General features: G+C 50.7%; 1 protein-coding gene across 4 annotated transcripts in view; it reads left to right on the top strand.

The window, feature by feature from the left end:
• ccdc141 (coiled-coil domain containing 141) overlaps positions 1–18,297 on the top strand; it is a 340,177-nt gene that overhangs the window by 134,169 nt on the left and 187,711 nt on the right. For all 4 annotated transcript variants that reach the window (XM_072477265.1, XM_072477274.1, XM_072477256.1 and 1 more), the window contains exon 8: positions 7,594–7,766. In XM_072477265.1, the coding sequence (XP_072333366.1) occupies positions 7,594–7,766 (173 nt within the window). The remainder of the gene's footprint in view (positions 1–7,593; positions 7,767–18,297) is intronic.

Below are 18,297 nucleotides of genomic sequence, written 5' to 3'. Positions count from 1 at the left end.
TCCGATGTCTGACCTCCCACCCCACAGACCCGACTGACCCCCAACCCAACTACCCTCTTCAAAAATTGAACTATTAAATTCAATATTACCAGATAACTGAGTACACAGTACATTCATAATGTGCCCCCCTGACATTTCTGATTAATCATTCTGAAAAACTTGCTTCACATGATTTTTGCACCATAAATTAAATCATTTTATGTACTATCCATCAATACATATTCACAACACTTGTGATTTTAGCTGGTTTAATTTGGAAAATCCTACCTACCCTTTAATTAGAAGAGGAACAGCAGACTTCTTAAGCAATAATTATTTATTATTAATACAATAGAAAATGCAGGAGTCTTGATTAAAACCGGAAACCAAAGTTACTGGAACTATTAACATCTGGAGGAAAAGACAGAGATCAGAAACTCTAGCAGTGCAACTGCAGAATAGGTGATGGTGGACTTCTGCACAATCATTTGCCCTAATAATTGGACTGTAACATCCGACGAGCATCGGAAAGAAATGGCTTGCAGGAATTAGAAGAAATAAATACACACTTACCTGCCGTTGAAAATTGCACTGACATTTCCAATCCCTGGAGCTGCTTGGGGCTGGTTTAGCAATGGGCTGGTTTAGCACAATGGACTAAACAGCCGGCTTGTAATGCAGAACAAGGTCAGCAGCGCGGGTTCAATTCCCGTACCGGCCTCCCTGAACAAGTGCCGGAATGTGGCGACTAGGGGCTTTTCGCAGTAACTTCATTGAAGCCTACTTGTGACAATAAGTGATTATTATTATTATTGAGATTTGCATCAAAAGGCCCCAGCGCAGTCCAACTCTGCCTCATTCAAGGAGGCCACACTCCCCTTTTTTACTTCATGAGCTGCTGCAAAGCAGGGAATTTTTAAATGCCCAAGAAATTGACAGGCTAGGGAGAAGGTAATTGTCTAATACAGGATTTGGGGATTTGGGTGTTCAGAGCTCAGGGGATCGGAGGTCTGTAGATGGTGGTGTTGGAGATTGGGGGTGGGGGGGTGGGGGGTGGTTCATGGGGTTGGAAAGTTGGGAGCTGGGAGGTACGGGGAGGAGAATCGGAGGTTGAGGAAGCCAGAAGTAAGCGGTTGAGGGACAGAGGTGGGGTGGGGACGTTGGGTTGGGGTAGTCGGAGGATAAGGGGTGGAGGGGTGAGAGGTCAGGATGGTGAGGTTGGGAAGGGTGGGGGGTGGGCGGGTCAGAACCACCTGAAGTTTGTGATTTAATGCATTTTGGATAGTTCCCAGCTTTGTATTTCTGGGTTATTGCTGTGCAAACCTTACCTGATACCTTCTGAGAGGAATTCCCCAGCAAATCTTTGAGGAGTCCCCCAAATCCAATGTTGGGGAGCTCGGACATTACGGCCATTCCCCAAAGCACAAGGGCAAGATTATTTGCGTGATGACCGATGTGCCTACTCTATTTCGCAGAATCTTTACAGTGCCGAAGGAGGTCATTCGGCCCTTCGGGTCTGCACTGGTTCTTTGAAAGAGCATTCTGCCTCGTCTCATTTCCCTGCCTTATCCCCATAACCTTGCACATTATATTTTTTCAGGTATCAGTCCACTGGAAGGGAACCGGGGTAACACTGAAAGGATACCAGTGGGTTCACTCCAAAGTACCAGGGGCCAAGCCAGGGAAGACCAGAAGGAAGACTTCAGGGTGTTGGGGGGTTGACTTGGGAGAGACTAGGGGGTGGGGTGGGGAAGTGTTGATTTCGAGGAGATCAAGGGGGGGTGGGGTGTTGTTAACGTGGAAGGTACTGGGGGGTTGACTCAATGAGTACCGGGTGGGGTGTCTTGGGGAAGACCGGGAATGTTTGACTTTGACTGGGGTGGGGTTGCAGGGGGGTTGACTCTGGGGGAGACCAGGGAAGTTGACTCGGAAGGTACTTGGATATTGACTTGGAGGATACCTGGCGTTGTCTTGAGAGAGATGTGGTTTGCTGACGGAGATTGGGGGTTGACTGTAGGGGGTATTGGGGGCATTGATTCAGGGGAATCCACGGGGTTGACTTGATGAGGAATTAATCCGGGGAGTACCAGGGGGAAGACTGTCCGATATGAAAAGCATTGTTCCTGACGGTGCCTTCTGCTGCTGGGTCACAGGTGTCTTGGAAGTGCTTTACAGAGGGAAGGGAAGCCTGGAGCATGGGCTTCTTGGAAGAGCCTCCATGGGAAATGCAGTGCAAGGGGGTTGGTAGTGTGGAGTCATTACGAACTATAAACAGAAAATGCTGGATAAACTCAGGTTTGGCAGCATCTGAGCAGAGAAAATCAGAGTTAACATTTCGAGTCTATGGCTTCTTCAGAATTGAAGAGGGATAAAAATGTAATAGATTAGGGCTATGGAGGAGACGGAACAGACTAGAAGGTCAGGAATAGGTTAGAGCAAAAGAGAAATTGACAAAGATGTCATTGACACAAGACATATGGAATGTTAATGGTAGCATTAAAGACTAAAGAAGTGCTGAGAGAAGCATAAAGATAAGATAGCAGAACGTGTTAAAAGAAGAAAAAGATCAGTGCTCAGTGAAAGTAAAACTGAAAAGCAAGTGAAGTGATAGATGGGCCTGTGGGGGTGATGTTGTTTGCATTGGGACAAAACAAGGAAACAGAAAACAAGAATGGGAGGGGGGGGGGGGGGGGGGGGTGTTCAAGATGGAAGAGAATGTCCACAGTCTAAAGTTGTTAAATTCAATGTTGAGTCCAGAAGGCTGTAACATTGTGCTTAGTTGGAAGATCATAAAATCGCTACAGTGCAGAAGAAGGCCATTCGGCCAATCGAGTCTGCAGTGACCCATGGAAAGAACACCCTACTTAAGCCCACTTCCCTACCCTATCCTGTAACCTAGTAACCCTACCTAACCTTTTCGATACTAAGGGGCAATTTAGCATGGCCGCACACCTAACCTGCACATGTTTGGACTGTGAGAGGAAATTGAAGCACCCGGAGGAAACCCACGCAGACATGGGGAGAAAGTGCAAACTCCACACAGACAGTCACCTGGGGCCGGAATTGAGTCTGGGTCCCTGGAACTATAAGACAACAGTGCTAACCGCTGTGCCACCGTGCCTCCCATGAGATGAGGTGTTGTTCATCCAGTTTGCGTTAGGCCTCACTGGAACATTGCTGCAACATGTAGGTATGAGAACAAGATGTTGAGTTGCAATGACAAGCGACTGGAAGGCCGTGGTCATGCTTGCGGATGGATTGAATATGTTCTGCAAAGTGGTCACCTAATCTGCGATTAGACTGCTCAATGTAGAGGAGACCACATTGGGAGTAGCAAATATAGTAGACTAAATTGAAGGTGGTGTAAGTGAAATACTGCTTCACTTAACAGTAGTGTTTGGACAGTAAGGAGCTAAAGGGGCAGATGTTACACACCAAATGCATGGGAAGATGCTGTGGGAAGGGGATGAAGGTTTGGGGGTGATGGAGGGAGTGGACCAGGTTGTTACAGAGAAACTGGTCCCCACTGACAAGGGAGTAAGGGGAAGATGTGTTTAGTGGTGGCATCATGCTGCAGTTGGCAGAAATGGCGAAGGATGATCCTTGAATGCGGAGGCTTTTGGAGTGACAATTGAGGACAAGAGGGATCCTGTCATGATTCTGGGAAGAATGAGGGCAGAGGTGCAGGAGATGGGTCGGACACGTTTGGGTGCCTTGCCAACCACTGTTGGGGAAAACTTGGTTGAGGAAAAAGGAAGACATGTCCGAAGTGTTGTTTTCAAAGGTGACATCATTGGAACAGATGTGGTGGACGCAGAGAAACTGGGAGAATGAGATGGAGTCCTTACAGGGAGCGGGGTGTGAGGAGCTGCAGTCGAGGTGGCTGTAGGAGTCAGTGAGTATGTAATGAATATTGGTGGTCAGTCTATCACCAGAAATTGTGACAGAGGGCAAGGAAGGGAGGTTGCAGAGATAAAACATGTGAACGTGAAAGAGGGGTGGAAATTGGAAGCAACATCAAGAACACTTTCCAAGTCCAGATGAGAGCATGAAGCAGCACCAGTATAATCATTGATGTAATGGAGAGAGAGTTGTGGGAGGGATCTTGAGTGGGACTGAAACAAGGAATGCTCCACATACCCCACAAAAAGACAGGCATGACGGGGGACCCATGCAGGTACCCATAACCACACCTTTTATTTACAAAAGTGAGACAACTTAAAGGAGAAATTGTTGAGTGAAAGAACAAGTTCAGCTAGGCATAGGAGAGTGGTGGTGGACAGGGATTGTTTGGGCCTCTGCTTGAGGGAGAAGCCCTGAGATCCTCCTGGTGGGTAATGGAGGTGCAGAGGGATTGGATGTCCATAGTGAAGAAGAGGCAGTTAGGGCCGGGAAACTGGAAATTGTTGATGTGACGTAGGCATCAAAGGAATCGCGAACGTAGGTGGGGAGGGAGTGGACAAGGGAAGTGGAAATAGAGTCAAGATAAGACAAAATGTGTTTAGGGTGGCAAGGACAGGCTGACACCATGAGTCTAGCAAGGCTTGTTGGTTGATTTCGGGAAGGAGGTAGAAGTGGGCTTCAATTTAATTTATCAGGTATTTTACATCGGTCATCACTATAGAGAATACGAGTACCGCCCCAGAAATGGCTGTAAATCAGGATAGAAAGAGAGGGAGAAATTCAAGAAAACTACAATCACGAGGGAAGTGGTACTTCAGCAAATTGTTGGAACTTCAGGTTGCCAAGTCTCCGATCCCTGAGTGATGTCATTCTAGGGTCTTAAAAGAAGGCAAAGTTGGATAGGCTAGGCTTATATCCACTGGAGTTTAGAAGAGCAAGAGGCAACTTGATTGAAACATATAAGCTCCTGAGGGGCCTTGATAGGGTGGATGTGGAAAGGATATTTATTTTTGTGGGAAAATCTAGAACTAGGGGCTTCTGTTTAAAATTAAGGGAATTACTGAAAAATTGTGGCCACAGTGTACATCGGAAAATCCTGCCCTTCATCTCCATTCCCTTAAGCACAAGGAACATGGACTTGAATGGATAAGGAGGACAGCTGGTTTCACCATTTACCACAAATCTGACTGGATCACAGAAAACACTATTGAGTCCTATCTTCTTCTGTTGAAACTGCTCACTATTCCAGGATCATCTTGGAATGCAAAGAAAACCCATTTTCTTAAACCCTTTCCTCTGTTTTCTCTACCCTTAACTCCAACAATGTACAGCAAACTCAAGAACTTCTTAATCTCTAAGATGGAGATCATTTGATTTATACCTCTTCCCTTCTATTAGCTCACTGAGCCAAAGTTCTTCTAATGCTCAGCTCTAGCCCTGAACTCGTATCACTCTATAGATTCTTACTTATCTCCCCTTGTCATCTTCGCTAAGTGAACCTTGTTCACGAGACTCACCCACTACTGATCACACAAATTTCCTCCCTGGTCCCCCATGTTAGCTGATATTGTTAGCAATTCTTTCGCATCAGGTGGTGTCCCTTTCTCTTTACATCTGCTATCATCATCCCTCTGCTCAAAAAATTGCACCCTTGACCCTTTCATCCTTGAAAACTACAGTCACATTGCCAACATACCTTTCCTCTCCAAGATCCTTGAATGTGACGTTGCCTCCCAAATTCACTGCTATTTTCCCAGAATTCCATGATTGGATCTCTCCAACCAGGTTCTGTCCTGCCCCACTACTGAAGCAGCCCTTAGCAATGTTACAAATAACATCCCATGTGTCAGTGACAAAGGTAAACTTTCCCTCATCATCCTTCTTGACGTACCACTTATCTTTGACACAATTGGCCAAACCATCCTCTTCCAATGCCTCTCCTTAGTCATTCAAGTGGGTAAGACCGCACTCACCTGGATCCATTCTTATATATCTCATCTTAACTCTGGTGTCCCCCAGGGATGTATCCTTGGCTCCTTCCTATTACTCGTCTACATGCTGCTGCCACCCCCCAACACTTCCCCCTCTCCCCCACGCCTGGTGACATCATATAAAGCCTCATCATTAGTTAGTATTAGTGTATGACAATTGTTAGTTAGTATTAGTGTTAATTAGCACGAGACGGAATGGGAAGGGTCGAGGATTAGTCCCATTGAGAAGTGTATTAGGTGGTATTTGGTATGAGTGGAAGATGAGAAAGTCAGTATGAAAAGCTACATATTTCTATAAGATGGCTGGAGTTAGATTTTCCTGTGTGGCTCCATTTTCATTGAAATCAAAAAGGATCTAAAAAGTGAAAATAATGAATACCTACCATTTCCTTGTTTCTCCCCCACAGTAAAAAAAAAAGTATTGGAAACATATCTAAAATCCACAAAATAAAGTAGCTGAAGGAAGATTATTCAGAATATGGCCATCATTACTATCACGCACAGGCACAATGTCATTGAGCTTGTTCAGGTTCCGTGTTGTTTAAACAGTTGCCCTCTAATTGTTGTAACGCTGTTGTACAGAGGTAAATCCAATGTTAAAAGGAAAAGCTCTGATATTCTTAAGTGGACCACAATATAATTTCATACTTGGATTTCAATCTCGCCTTTAAAATTCATGAGGTCAAATATATTCTGGTCTGGAAAATACCCAGCGATCAGGCCGCATCTGTGGAGAGACAAACAGAGTTAATGACCTTTCGTGAGGAAAATACTAAATCTAAAACACCAACCATATTTTTCTTTCCGCAGATGTTGCCAGACTTGTTGGATATTTCCAACATTTTGCATTTTTATTTCAGATTTCCAGTATCTGCAGTACTTTATTTTTGTGAATTCTGGTTAGCCTTCTTTTGTGGTTCTTCATCTGGAGCTTACAGATGTAGGTCCATCAATTCACATTGAATGCCTAGTCGGGATTAACTTCATATACAGTTACTTAAAAGGAAGATGGAATGACTGTATCCTTCACTGAGGTAGCCACATGTGGATCATGGAAGAAGAAGGGCAGCATGGTAGCATTGTGGATAGCACAATTGCTTCACAGCTCCAGGGTCCCAGGTTCGATTCCGGCTTGAGTCACTGTCTGTGTGGAGTCTGCACATCCTCTCCGTGTGTGCGTGGGTTTCCTCCGGGGGCTCCGGTTTCCTCCCACAGTCCAAAGATGTGCAGGTTAGGTGGATTGGCCATGATAAATTGCCCTTAGTGTTCAAAATTGCCCTTGGTGCTGGGTGGGGTTACTGGGTTATGGGGATAGGGTGGAAGTGTGGGTAGGGTGCTCTTTCCAAGAGCCGGTGTAGACTCGATGGGCCGAATGGCCTCCTTCTGCACTGTAAATTCTATGATTCTATGAGTAGTTGAATATCCTTTATCCATTCTGAATTTTCTTAAGTTTTACTCATGTTTTGAATGGTCTTTAACCATTAAAGGGTTATGGGCCTCAATTTTTACCATCCTTATCTACTAAAAAACGCAAAAGATTGTAAAGTAGCTGCTTAGGAGGAACCTGCAAACTCTGCAACAAACATGTAGTCACCAGGTAACATTCCAGTAGTTTTGCCATTAGTTGGATGCTTCTTATTCGTCATTGTTTCATGTGGTCACAGTCATGATCTGGATCACAAGGTAATTGAGTAATGTTCTGCTTTGTTTCTATTGACAGGGATTTGATGTGCTAGGAGACATAGAAAGTCATTTGAAACATCTTAATTTAAAGTCACTCTGCTTGTCAGAACTCTCTGCAGAACATAATTCTCTGTGCCAGGCAATCGAAGTTGCAACTACAGAGGCCCTACAGAAGGGACAACAGCTGTTGATTAAAATCGATCCCCAAAGGTAGGAAATATTGTGCAAAGAATGCAAAAAATTCTACCCTGTGTGTGAAATTAGCTTCAACAAAATGTCCTGAGGTTCTTCACCGGTGCATTAACAAACAAAAATTGACCGTGAACCATATGAGATATGAGGACTTGTGACCCAGAAAGGTCTAGGGAGGGGATTCCAGGCAACTGAAGATATAGCTGGGGTGACATAATTGCAGATGCGCAAGTTGCCAGCAATCTGGAGGAGCACAGAGATCGTGAAGGGCTGGAGGAACTTAGAGATGTGGAAGGGTGAAGACCATGGCCAACCAGATTTTCATATTTGTGTTAGTTCTAATTTTTACACTTCATACAAAGTTCTGCCTATTTACAGCATCACACATACCCTCCAATTTTCATAAAGATGAGATTTATGGTCATGCAATTATTGCAGAAGATTTTTTCTGCAACTTAACTAAACTTGTACATTGCTCAAATTAATGAAATACCGAGGGCAAGACTTCCCACTTTGCGTGCAATTGGCGATCTAGGTCCAAATTCCACTTAAATTGAGCTAGTTTGAAGTGTTCTTTTCCCTCTGCCTTTTTATCCAAACAATTTGCATGTCACTGATCGTAAATTCTGCCATGAATCAGTGCAATTGAGCAGTGCCTTGGAAAGTAAATAATAAAAGAATTTGCATTAAATAACAATCCTTGAGGGCGGCAATCCTTGAGGGCATGGTGGTCTCATGTCGCCGAGGCCCCGGGTTCGATCCCGGCCCCAGGTCAATGTTAGTGTGGAGTTTGCACATTCTCCTCCATTTATAAATTTAGTTGATAAATAGCAGATAGTTCTTTAGCAAATTAAAGAATATCATGGGCGTCATTCTCCGACCCCCCAGAGTTAATGTCGCCGCTGCCGCGGAGAATGTCACGGGTCTGCGCAAGGCAGCCGATTTTCGGCCTGCCGATATTCTCCCTTCCGGATGGGCCGAAGTCCCGTCGACGTGATGACCGTTCACGTCGACGTGAATCAAACCTCCTTTTCATCGGCGTGACCCGGTGCTCCAGGTTCACGCCGACCAGCGTGGAGGTGAGTGACGGCCTGGGGAGTTGGCTCTGGGCAGGCAATGGCGTGGCCGCAGTCTGAATGCGTGAGGAGAGGTGTGTCTCGGCTCGTGTGTGTGCGGCGGGGGGGGGGGGGGGGGGGGGGGGGGTGTTAGAGTAGGCTGGGCTCCGGGGGAGTGCCGGGAGGGGGTCCGTGCCGGGGAGGTGGATGGGGGGTCCGTGCCGGGTGGAGGTTGGGGGGGGTTCCGTGCCGGGGTGGAGGTTGGGGGGGGGTCCATGCCGGGGTGGAGGTTGGGGGGGGTCCGTGCCGGGGTGGAGGTTGGGGGGGGGGTCCGTGCCGTGCCGGGGTGGAGGTTGGGGGGGGGGGTCCGTGCCGGGGTGGAGGTTGGGGGGGGGTCCGTGCTGGGGTGGAGGTTGGGGGGGGGGTCCGTGCCGGGGTGGAGGTTGGGGGGGGGGTCCGTGCCGTGCCGGGGTGGAGGTTGGGGGGGGGGGTCCGTGCCGGGGTGGAGGTTGGGGGGGGGGTCCGTGCCGGGGTGGAGGTTGGGGGGGGGGGGTCCGTGCCGGGGTGGAGGTTGGGGGGGGGGGTCCGTGCCGGGGTGGAGGTGGGGGGGGGTGTCCGTGCTGGGGTGGAGGTTGCGGGGGGGTGGTCCGTGCCGGGGTGGAGGTTGGGGGGGGCCCATGCCGAGGAGGGGGATGGGAGGGCAAGTGAGTTGGTCCACCTGGCCAGGTGCCAGCCTCCAACAGTTGGACCCATGCGGTCCATGCCACCTGGCTGGGGGGAGGAGGGGATATGGGCAATGATGACATGTCGTCGTTCCCCTCCCCCCAACCAGGCCGTCATGTTTTCAGATCATCCAGCGATGTTGGCCGCCGTGGTGGCAGCCGCTCATGTCTATGTTGCCCTGGATGAGGAGGAGGAGGAGGAGGAGCGTGCCAGAGAGGCGGCGCAGGCTGCCGCAGAGGGGCAGGTGGCAGCCGCCCAGGCTGGAGGGACACCTGACCAACAGGACGAGGAGGGGGAGGAGGACGTCGCGGCCCCACGGCAACGGAGGCACCCGAGGGCGCCCCGTGTGTACCGGCCCCGGCAGTCATACCAGGACCTCACGGACCGGGAATGCAGGAGGAGACTCCGGATGAGCCGGGAAACCATGGCACACATCTGCCACCTGCTGGCACACCTGTCACCGCGTGGCACGGGCGGGGGACACCCTCTCCCCGTGTCCGTAAAGGTTACGGTGGCCCTGAACTTTTATGCAACGGGGTCATTCCAGGCACCGAGTGGGGACCTGTCCGGCATATCGCAGACTTCGGTGCACCGGTGCATCCGGGCAGTGACAGATGCCCTATATGCCATGGCGCACCGCTACATCCGCTTCCCCATGGACCGGGCCAGCCAAGATGCCCGGGCCGTGGGCTTCTCTGCCGTGGCCGGGTTCCCCATGGTCCAGGGCGCGATCGATGGGATGCACGTCGCGGTGCGGCCACCTGCAGATAACAGGGCCGTGTTCACTAATAGGAAGGGGACCTATTCAATGAACGTACAGGTGGTCTGCGACCACCGCATGATGATCCTGCACGTCTGCGCCCGTCACCCAGGCAGTGTACACGACTCATTCGTGTTGTCGCGGTCATCCATCCCCAGCATGTACGAGGGACGCCATCCCCGGCTGAGGGGCTGGTAGCTGGGCGACAGGGGCTACCCATTGCGATCGTGGCTGATGACGCCTATACGGAGGCCACGCAGTGAGGCGGAGAACCGCTACAATGATGCCCATGTAGCGACAAGGGGAGTGATCGAGAGGTGCTTTGGCGTGCTGAAGATGCGTTTCAGGTGCCTGGACCTCTCTGGGGGCGCCCTCCAGTATCGGTCAGATAGGGTCGGCCGCATCATTGTGGTGTGCTGCGTCCTGCACAACATAGCCCAGCAGAGGGGCGATGTGCCGCAGGCAGAGGAGGGCGGAGTGGAGGAGCAGCAGGAAGAGGCCCAGTCCTCCCCAGATGAGGGGGATGGGGGCAATGGTCAGGGCAGACGGGGTAGACACAGGTGGGTGGCTGTCCACCGTTACCGGCTGGCCCAGCGGGCACGGGACAGACTGATAGACGCCCGCTTCACTGACTAGATGGGCGTGGGAATCGGGTAGTATGGCCACAGACCGCACACCATGGCAACAGCCGACCACCCACACCCCCCACCCATCCACCCACCCAGCACCCTCACCCCCTCCCCAACCCCACCCACCCCACCCGCATGCACACCACCCCCCCCCCATTGCCGATCCACCTGCGGCACAACGGGCCGGACTCACACAGTTGCGGGTGGACGCGTGTTTATCGCAGGCCATGGAGGATGATGACAACCCGCCCTGCGATGAGCTCCTGGCTCTACATCGTTGGACTATGTCTGACCCATGGCCACAGTACCACCATCCACCCGGACCATCCCTGCATGCGGCTGTGACACTGCAGCGCACGGTCCCGTCCTCTGCCCGGGGGATGTTGATGGCGGCCCAGGGGGAAGGGGGCAGACTCACCTGGGGCTGAGGTAAGACCACCCCTCACACACACACACTTGCGCTCAACGTACATGACACCCCCGCACACTTTGGACAGAGCACAAAGGCAGCTTCGGTAGGTGTAACATTGACTTTAATAACCAAAGGAGTTCATGCACGTGCCCTAGCCCCTAAAACTCATCTGTGCCCTGCACCCGTGCCAACTTACTCAGTGTCTAATTGTTTGGCCTTACGGGCCCTTTGACTACGTCTACGTGGTTCCCCAGACGGTACAGCAGAACTGGAGGTGGACTCCTGTGATTCCTGCCCTCTGACACTGGATCCCTTTGGCGGCCGTTTCCTGGGGCGTCCTGGCCTAGATGGGCCAGGCTGCGGCCCGGGTGACTGGGATGGCGAGCTGCCAGCCTGTCCTGCCCGTTGCCCACCCGATGCACCTGGGACGGAAGGGGGGGGGGGAGTCCGAGGTGTCGCGGTGTACCGGGACCTCCCCTACAGAGGGAGCCGGGACGGACCACACCACCTCCTCCTCCCTCGGGGTGCCCGATGGCCCCCAGGCCTCGACATGGGTGGGGGATGCGAACGGACTGGCCATCCGACGCCCCCCCGACATCTGGCGCTGCCAGTCCTGGAGGCCCGTGCTGGTATCGACAGGGGTCTGCAGGTTTGCAGCCATGGAGCCCAGGGGGTTGGCAAACCCTGTCTGTGACAGTGCGACGCCGGCTCGCACATGGCCACTGGCGCCGATGCCCTCAGCGATGGCCTGCAGAGACTGGGCCATGGCCTGCTGAGACTGGGCCATGGCCTGCAGAGACTGGGCTATGGCGTTGAGCGCCTCTGCCATCTGGCGCTGGCACTGGCTCATGGCCTCCTGTGAGAGGGCAGCCATTTCCTGGGCCACAGACGCCGCCTGCACGGAAGGCCCCAGGCCTCGCAAACCGTTCCCCATGTCTGACACCGTCGCACCCATTGCCTCCACCGCGGACGCCACCCGTGCGGTGTCGGCCTGGGTGGCACGCATGACCGGCACCACTCCCAGCTCCTGGACGCGGGTGGACTCCTCCACCTGCGACCGCAGCCGCCGCAAGCCGCCCGTCACCCTCTTCGCTCGTCTCCGGGTCGGTGGTTGCATCGGATCTATGTGTGGGTGTGGTAACTCCAGGAACCCGGGATCCATCTGGGCGGCAGATGTTCGCTTGGGCTGGGCTGCCCTCCGACCGCCCGGTCCCTCTGCTGCTCCTACCTCCACCTGCTGTACCGGGACGGCTGTGTTGTGCGCACCAGTGAGTGTACCAGACGCCTCATCACTAAAGTGCCCAACCGTGGTGAGTGTTTCTGCGATGGTGGAGGGTGTTGGTGACAGCAGTGGCGTTGTGTCGTGCTCTTCGTCCCACTCTGAGTCCATGGCACTTTGGGGTGGGGGTTCGTCTCCACCCATCCACTCTGAGTCACTGTCCGGTATTTCGTCTTCTTGGTGCTGTCCCGGGTAGGGGTGTCCCGGGTAGGGGTGTCCCGGGTAGGGGTGTCCCGGGTAGTGGTGTCCCGGGTAGTGCTGTCCCGGGTAGTGCTGTCCCGGGTAGTGCTGTCCCGGGTAGGGGTGTCCCGGGTAGTGGTGTCCTGGGTAGTGGTGTCCTGGGTAGTGGTGTCCTGGCTCGGATGTGATGAGGGCCTGTGGCTGCCCCCCTCGTCGCTGGGTGGTTGCTCCCGCACGTGACGGGGGTGTCGTCTCCCTGTTGCTCCAGGTCTCTCCGTCTCCCGTGGTGTGCGAGGGGCATCCTGCGGGCGTCGCATGCTGGAGGGTCCGGGTCTCTCCGTCTCTCCGTCTCCCGTGGTCTCTGAGGGGCATCCTGCGGGCGTCGCATGCTGGAGGGTGCGGGTCTCTCCGTCTCCTGTGGTCTCCGAGGGGCATCCTGCGGGCGGTCTGCATCTGCGGGGATGGGTGCCTGGACGTTTGGTCCTGCGATACACAATGAAGCATGCATGGTTAGACATCAGGCAGTGATCAGGTGATACGGGGGAGGGGGATATAGGGGAGGGGGGATATGGGGACGGGCTGTCGGTGGCTCACTCGCTAGTACGCCCCCGACCTCTGCATCAGCCACCTCCCGGTCCTCAGGTCCGCCAGCCAGTTCCAGGGCCCTTTCCTCGTGTACGGTCAGTGGCCTCTCATCAGCGGGCCCTCCTCCAGTCCTCACATGCTCCCTATTGTTGTGTGCGCGCTTCTCCTGTGGGGGGGGGGGGGCAGGGGTAAAAGGCAACAGTGTTAGGCAGGTATATGAATGCACGCCATCGGTTGCGCGTGCATTGCAGAGGTTAAGGTTAGGGCTGGATTCACTTGGGGATATGGGGGAGGGGGGATATGGGGGAGGGGGGATATGGGGGAGGGGGGATATGGAGGAGGGGGGGATATGGGGGAGGGGGGATATGGGGAGGGGAGGATATGGGGAGGGGGGATATGTGGGAGGGGGGGATATGGGGAGGGGGGATATGGGGAGGGGGGGATATGGGGGAGGGGGGATATGAGGAGGGGGGATATGGGGGAGAGGGGATATGGGGGATATGGGGGAGGGGGGATATGGGGGAGGGGGGATATGGGGGAGGGGGGATATGGGGGAGGGGGGGCTATGGGGGATATGGGGAGGGGGGATATGGGGAGGGGGGCTATGGGGGATATGGGGGAGGGGGGATATGGGGGAGGGGGGATATGGGGAGGGGGGATATGGGGGAGGTGGGAGAGGGGGGATATGGGGGAGGGGGGGATATGGGGGAGGCTCACCCTGCCTGCTCTGACGAGGTCGTTCACCTTCTTGTGGCACTGGGTGCCTGTCCGTGGTGTCAGGGCCACAGCGGTGACGGCCTCTGCCACTTCCCTCCACAGACGCCGGCTGTGGCGTGTGGCAACTCTGCGGCCGTGCCCGGGATACAGGGCGTCCCTCCTCTGCTCCACCGCGTCCAGGAGCGCCTCCACATCGCGTGACTCGAACCTCGGGGCTGAGCGACGGCCAGCCATCCAGTCGGGTGTTGCGGTCGGGTGTTGCGGTCGGGTGGGGGGGAGCAGCGCGGCCTTCTGAGCCGTCACGCCGTGCAGCGCATATGACGCTGCACGGCGTGAACCACTGCGCAAGCGCGGATCCCGTTACGTCGCGGCTAGCCCATTTCGGGCCGGAGACTATCGACCCATTGTTCCGACGTGACGCAAGTCGGATTTGCGCCGTTTATTGCGCCGATCGGCGGACTTTCCGCCGATAACGGAGAATTTCGCCCCATAATGTTAAGATCCCAGTTAATGATGTTTCTGGATGGGAGGATCCCAGAATGGAACCCTGGCTCAAAATACTGTAGCTTTTACTTTATTAAATGTAAAATGTGGAGTACCAGAGTCACAGGATCGCTAACTAGCTTTAATAACAATGAAAAAAACATTTATTAAACATGAAAGAAATTACATAATTATACAATACTCCTTTACTACCCCCATAGTTTAACAATTGCACACACAATTCAAGATTAGCACAGATTATAAAGTAAATCTTAAAATAAAATGGCCTCATTAAGATACAAAGTCCCTTTGCACATAAGATGACTATGGTCAAATACACGCAGTCCAATCTGAACCCAATTTGGTGTTTGTTGAATTCCACTCAGAATCCCCCCAGATGATTGTCACATGAGAATTTCCAAACTCCATTCCCAAAAACATGTTTTAAAATCTTCTCTCACAGTAATGGGCGGCATGGTAGCACCGTGGTTAGCACAATTGCTTCACAGCTCCGGGGTCCCAGGTTCGATTCCCGGTCTCTATTCTCTTAGCTTCAGTCATCTTAAGACATTCTTTCTGTCCCAATTCCCTGGTTCTCTGGACAGTAATTAATTTTTTAGTAAGCCTGTCACTTTGCAGTTCCCATCTTGTGCAGTCTTTCTTCTGGCAGAGTTGAGAGATGTGCACTCCCCAGTATCCTATCTCCAACTGCAATATATCCAGCTAAAACTACAACTAAAACTTAAACGCTTTCCTACCTTACAAGGGCCTGCAACTGCTAAGCAACCACTGCTACTATTAGTTATCCTTCATGACATAACCCTCCCTAAGCATAATAGAATCACAGTTGGAATTGAAACCACCCCCCACATGTAAAAGCACTATTGACCAGCATGAATCTAAATTTCAGTTTTACCCTTCCAGGCACAGAAACATTAAATTAAATCCACTAAAACAATACCTTATTTCTAATGTTTACTAATAGAAATATAAATCCCTTGAAACTGCTTTTGTTTTCTGAACCATATTATAAGTTTTTGAAACATACCAATTGTGCTGAAAGAAAAAGCTTAATTCTAACAATCCCCTTGACGTCTGCCAATGAGTGCAAATAGTGAAAATTTGCAATGCTGATGAATTCAATCTGGGGGTATGGGCAAATTTATGGATGAGCTGGCTTCGAGCGCAGTGTTTTTTGAACTGGTGCAGAAAATCTCTCCAGGCTCTCTGCTCTTGTTTTTCTACACATAGGAGTTATTTATTTTCAGTTACTGTGTAACGGGTGGCATGGTAGCACAGTGGTTAGCACAATTGCTTCACAGCTCCAGGGTCCCAGGTTCGATTCCCGGCTTGGGTCACTCTCTGTGCGGAGTCTGCACGTTCTACCCCCCCCCCCCCCCCCACTGCATGGGTTTCCGCCGGGTGCTCCGGTTTCCTCTCACAGTGCAGGTCAGGTGGATTGGCCGTGCTAAATTGCCCATCATGTCCAAAAAGGTTAGATGGGGTTACTGAGTTACGGGGATAGCGATGAGGTGTGGGATTAGGTAGGGTGATCTTTCCATGGGCTGGTGCAGACTCGATGGGCCAAATGGCCTCCTTCTGCACTGTAAATTCTATGATCTATGAGTAATGCTTTCCCTTAGTGGTTTGTATTCTGAAGTCCAGTCCAGGCTTTCCAAATTACACTTTTAAACAAAGCTTCACTTCATTTTTAATGGTGAATCCAGTCCATGTTTTACACCACCACCGTTGTCTTGACTGCCATACAAACTGATTTAAGTCATGAGTCCCAGACGGTATTAAAATAGCTTCAAACTTTTGATTTCCCTCTGAAATCTGCTTTCCCACTCTAACTCAGATTACTGCGATTGTCTCTTTAACAGAGAACACTTCTTTACTTTTTCTTTAATTCTTCTGAACAATACTTGGTCTCTATTCTCTTAGCTTCAGTCATCTTAAGACATTCTTTCTGTCCCAATTCCCTGGTTCTCTGGACAGTAATTAATTTTTTAGTAAGCCTGTCACTTTGCAGCTCCCATCTTGTGCAGTCTTTCTTCTGGCAGAGTTGAGAGATGTGCACTCCCCAGTATCCTATCTCCAACTGCAATATATCCAGCTAAAACTACAACTAAAACTTAAACGCTTTCCTACCTTACAAGGGCCTGCAACTGCTAAGCAACCACTGCTACTATTAGTTATTCTTCATGACATAACCCTCCCTAAGCATAATAGAATCACAGTTGGAATTGAAACCACCCCCCACATGTAAAAGCACTATTGACCAGCATGAATCTAAATTTCAGTTTTACCCTTCCAGACACAGACACATTAAATTAAATCCACTAAAACAATACCTTATTTCTAATGTTTACTAATAGAAATATAAATCCCTTGAAACTGCTTTTGTTTTCTGAACCATATTATAAGTTTTTGAAACATATCAATTGTGCCGAAAGAAAAAGCTTAATTCTAACAATCCCCTTGAAGTCTGCCAACGAGTGCAAATAGTGAAAATTTGCAATGCTGATGAATTCAATCTGGGGGTATGGGCAAATTTATGGATGAGCTGGCTTCGAGCGCAGTGTTTTTTGAACTGGTGCGGACGATCTCTCCAGGCTCTCTGCTCTTGTTTTTCTACACATAGGAGTTATTTATTTTCAGTTATTCAAAGAAAGTTTATTTTGGCGAAAACGTTCTTTTTGCACATAGACCTCATACAAAACAATAAAAAGTAAAATTAGGAAAATATGTATATTACTGAATAGCTCCATAAACTGTCACACCTACATTCAAAAGTTTACCAAAGTTTTGTACAGCTGCATCATCACCTCACGGCTCTTAAATTCAATCCCTCTGTTATCGCTTTGCAACACAATGGTTGAGGGTGAGTTCTAGTATGCATTTCTCTCTTGGTCCCCTCACCACCTACCGCAGACCCTGGATAGAAGCTATGGCCTTTAGGACAGCCAGCTCGAGCTGCAGATCCAGGCTAGAAGCTATGGCACCTGGGTCAGGTCAGCCACTAATGTTGCCACCAAGCAACTCTTAGCGATGGACTGAAGTCCCGCACCCAGAGTACATTCTGAAACCTTGCCACCCTAGGTGCTTCCTCCAAGTATGTTCAACGTGGAAAAGCATTGATTCGTCATTTGAAGGGGTCAGGGGGAGGTGGCGGTATATAGTAATCAACAGGAGATTGCCTTGCTCATGTTTGACATGATGCCATGAGACATTATGAGGTCACAAGTCTTTGTCAAGGACTCCAAGGCAACTCCCTCTTGACTGTATATCACTGTGCTCTCATCTTTGCTGGGTCAGTCCTTCTCGTGGGACAAGTATTAGGATATCGGTCCAGATTCCATTTATGTTAGGATACCAGATAAGAAACATCAACAATTTGCAATTTGTAAAACTGTGAGGAAAGAATACTTCATCCCAAGAGTGATTCCACTGACAAATAGGGATCCTTTAGGTTAAATCAAATTTTATTTTTAACAAAGTATTAACCACATTAACATCACAGAAATAGCTCTAAAATTCATAGTTAAGCAGTTCTTAAATAAATGGAAAAACTTTAACTGATGCCTGACACCTTCACCACAAATATTTGAACCAAGCAATCCCAATACAGTTCAAATACCACATTTAAATAAAGTTAACAAAACAGGTTTACTTGCGGCCCTTTGTGAAGTGACTTTTGAAGAGACACTCTTACAAGAGCAGATC

The sequence above is a fragment of the Scyliorhinus torazame genome, chromosome 2, assembly GCF_047496885.1.
Source record: "Scyliorhinus torazame isolate Kashiwa2021f chromosome 2, sScyTor2.1, whole genome shotgun sequence".
Lineage (NCBI taxonomy): Eukaryota > Metazoa > Chordata > Chondrichthyes > Carcharhiniformes > Scyliorhinidae > Scyliorhinus > Scyliorhinus torazame.
This window is presented reverse-complemented; position numbering and strand designations above follow the sequence as displayed.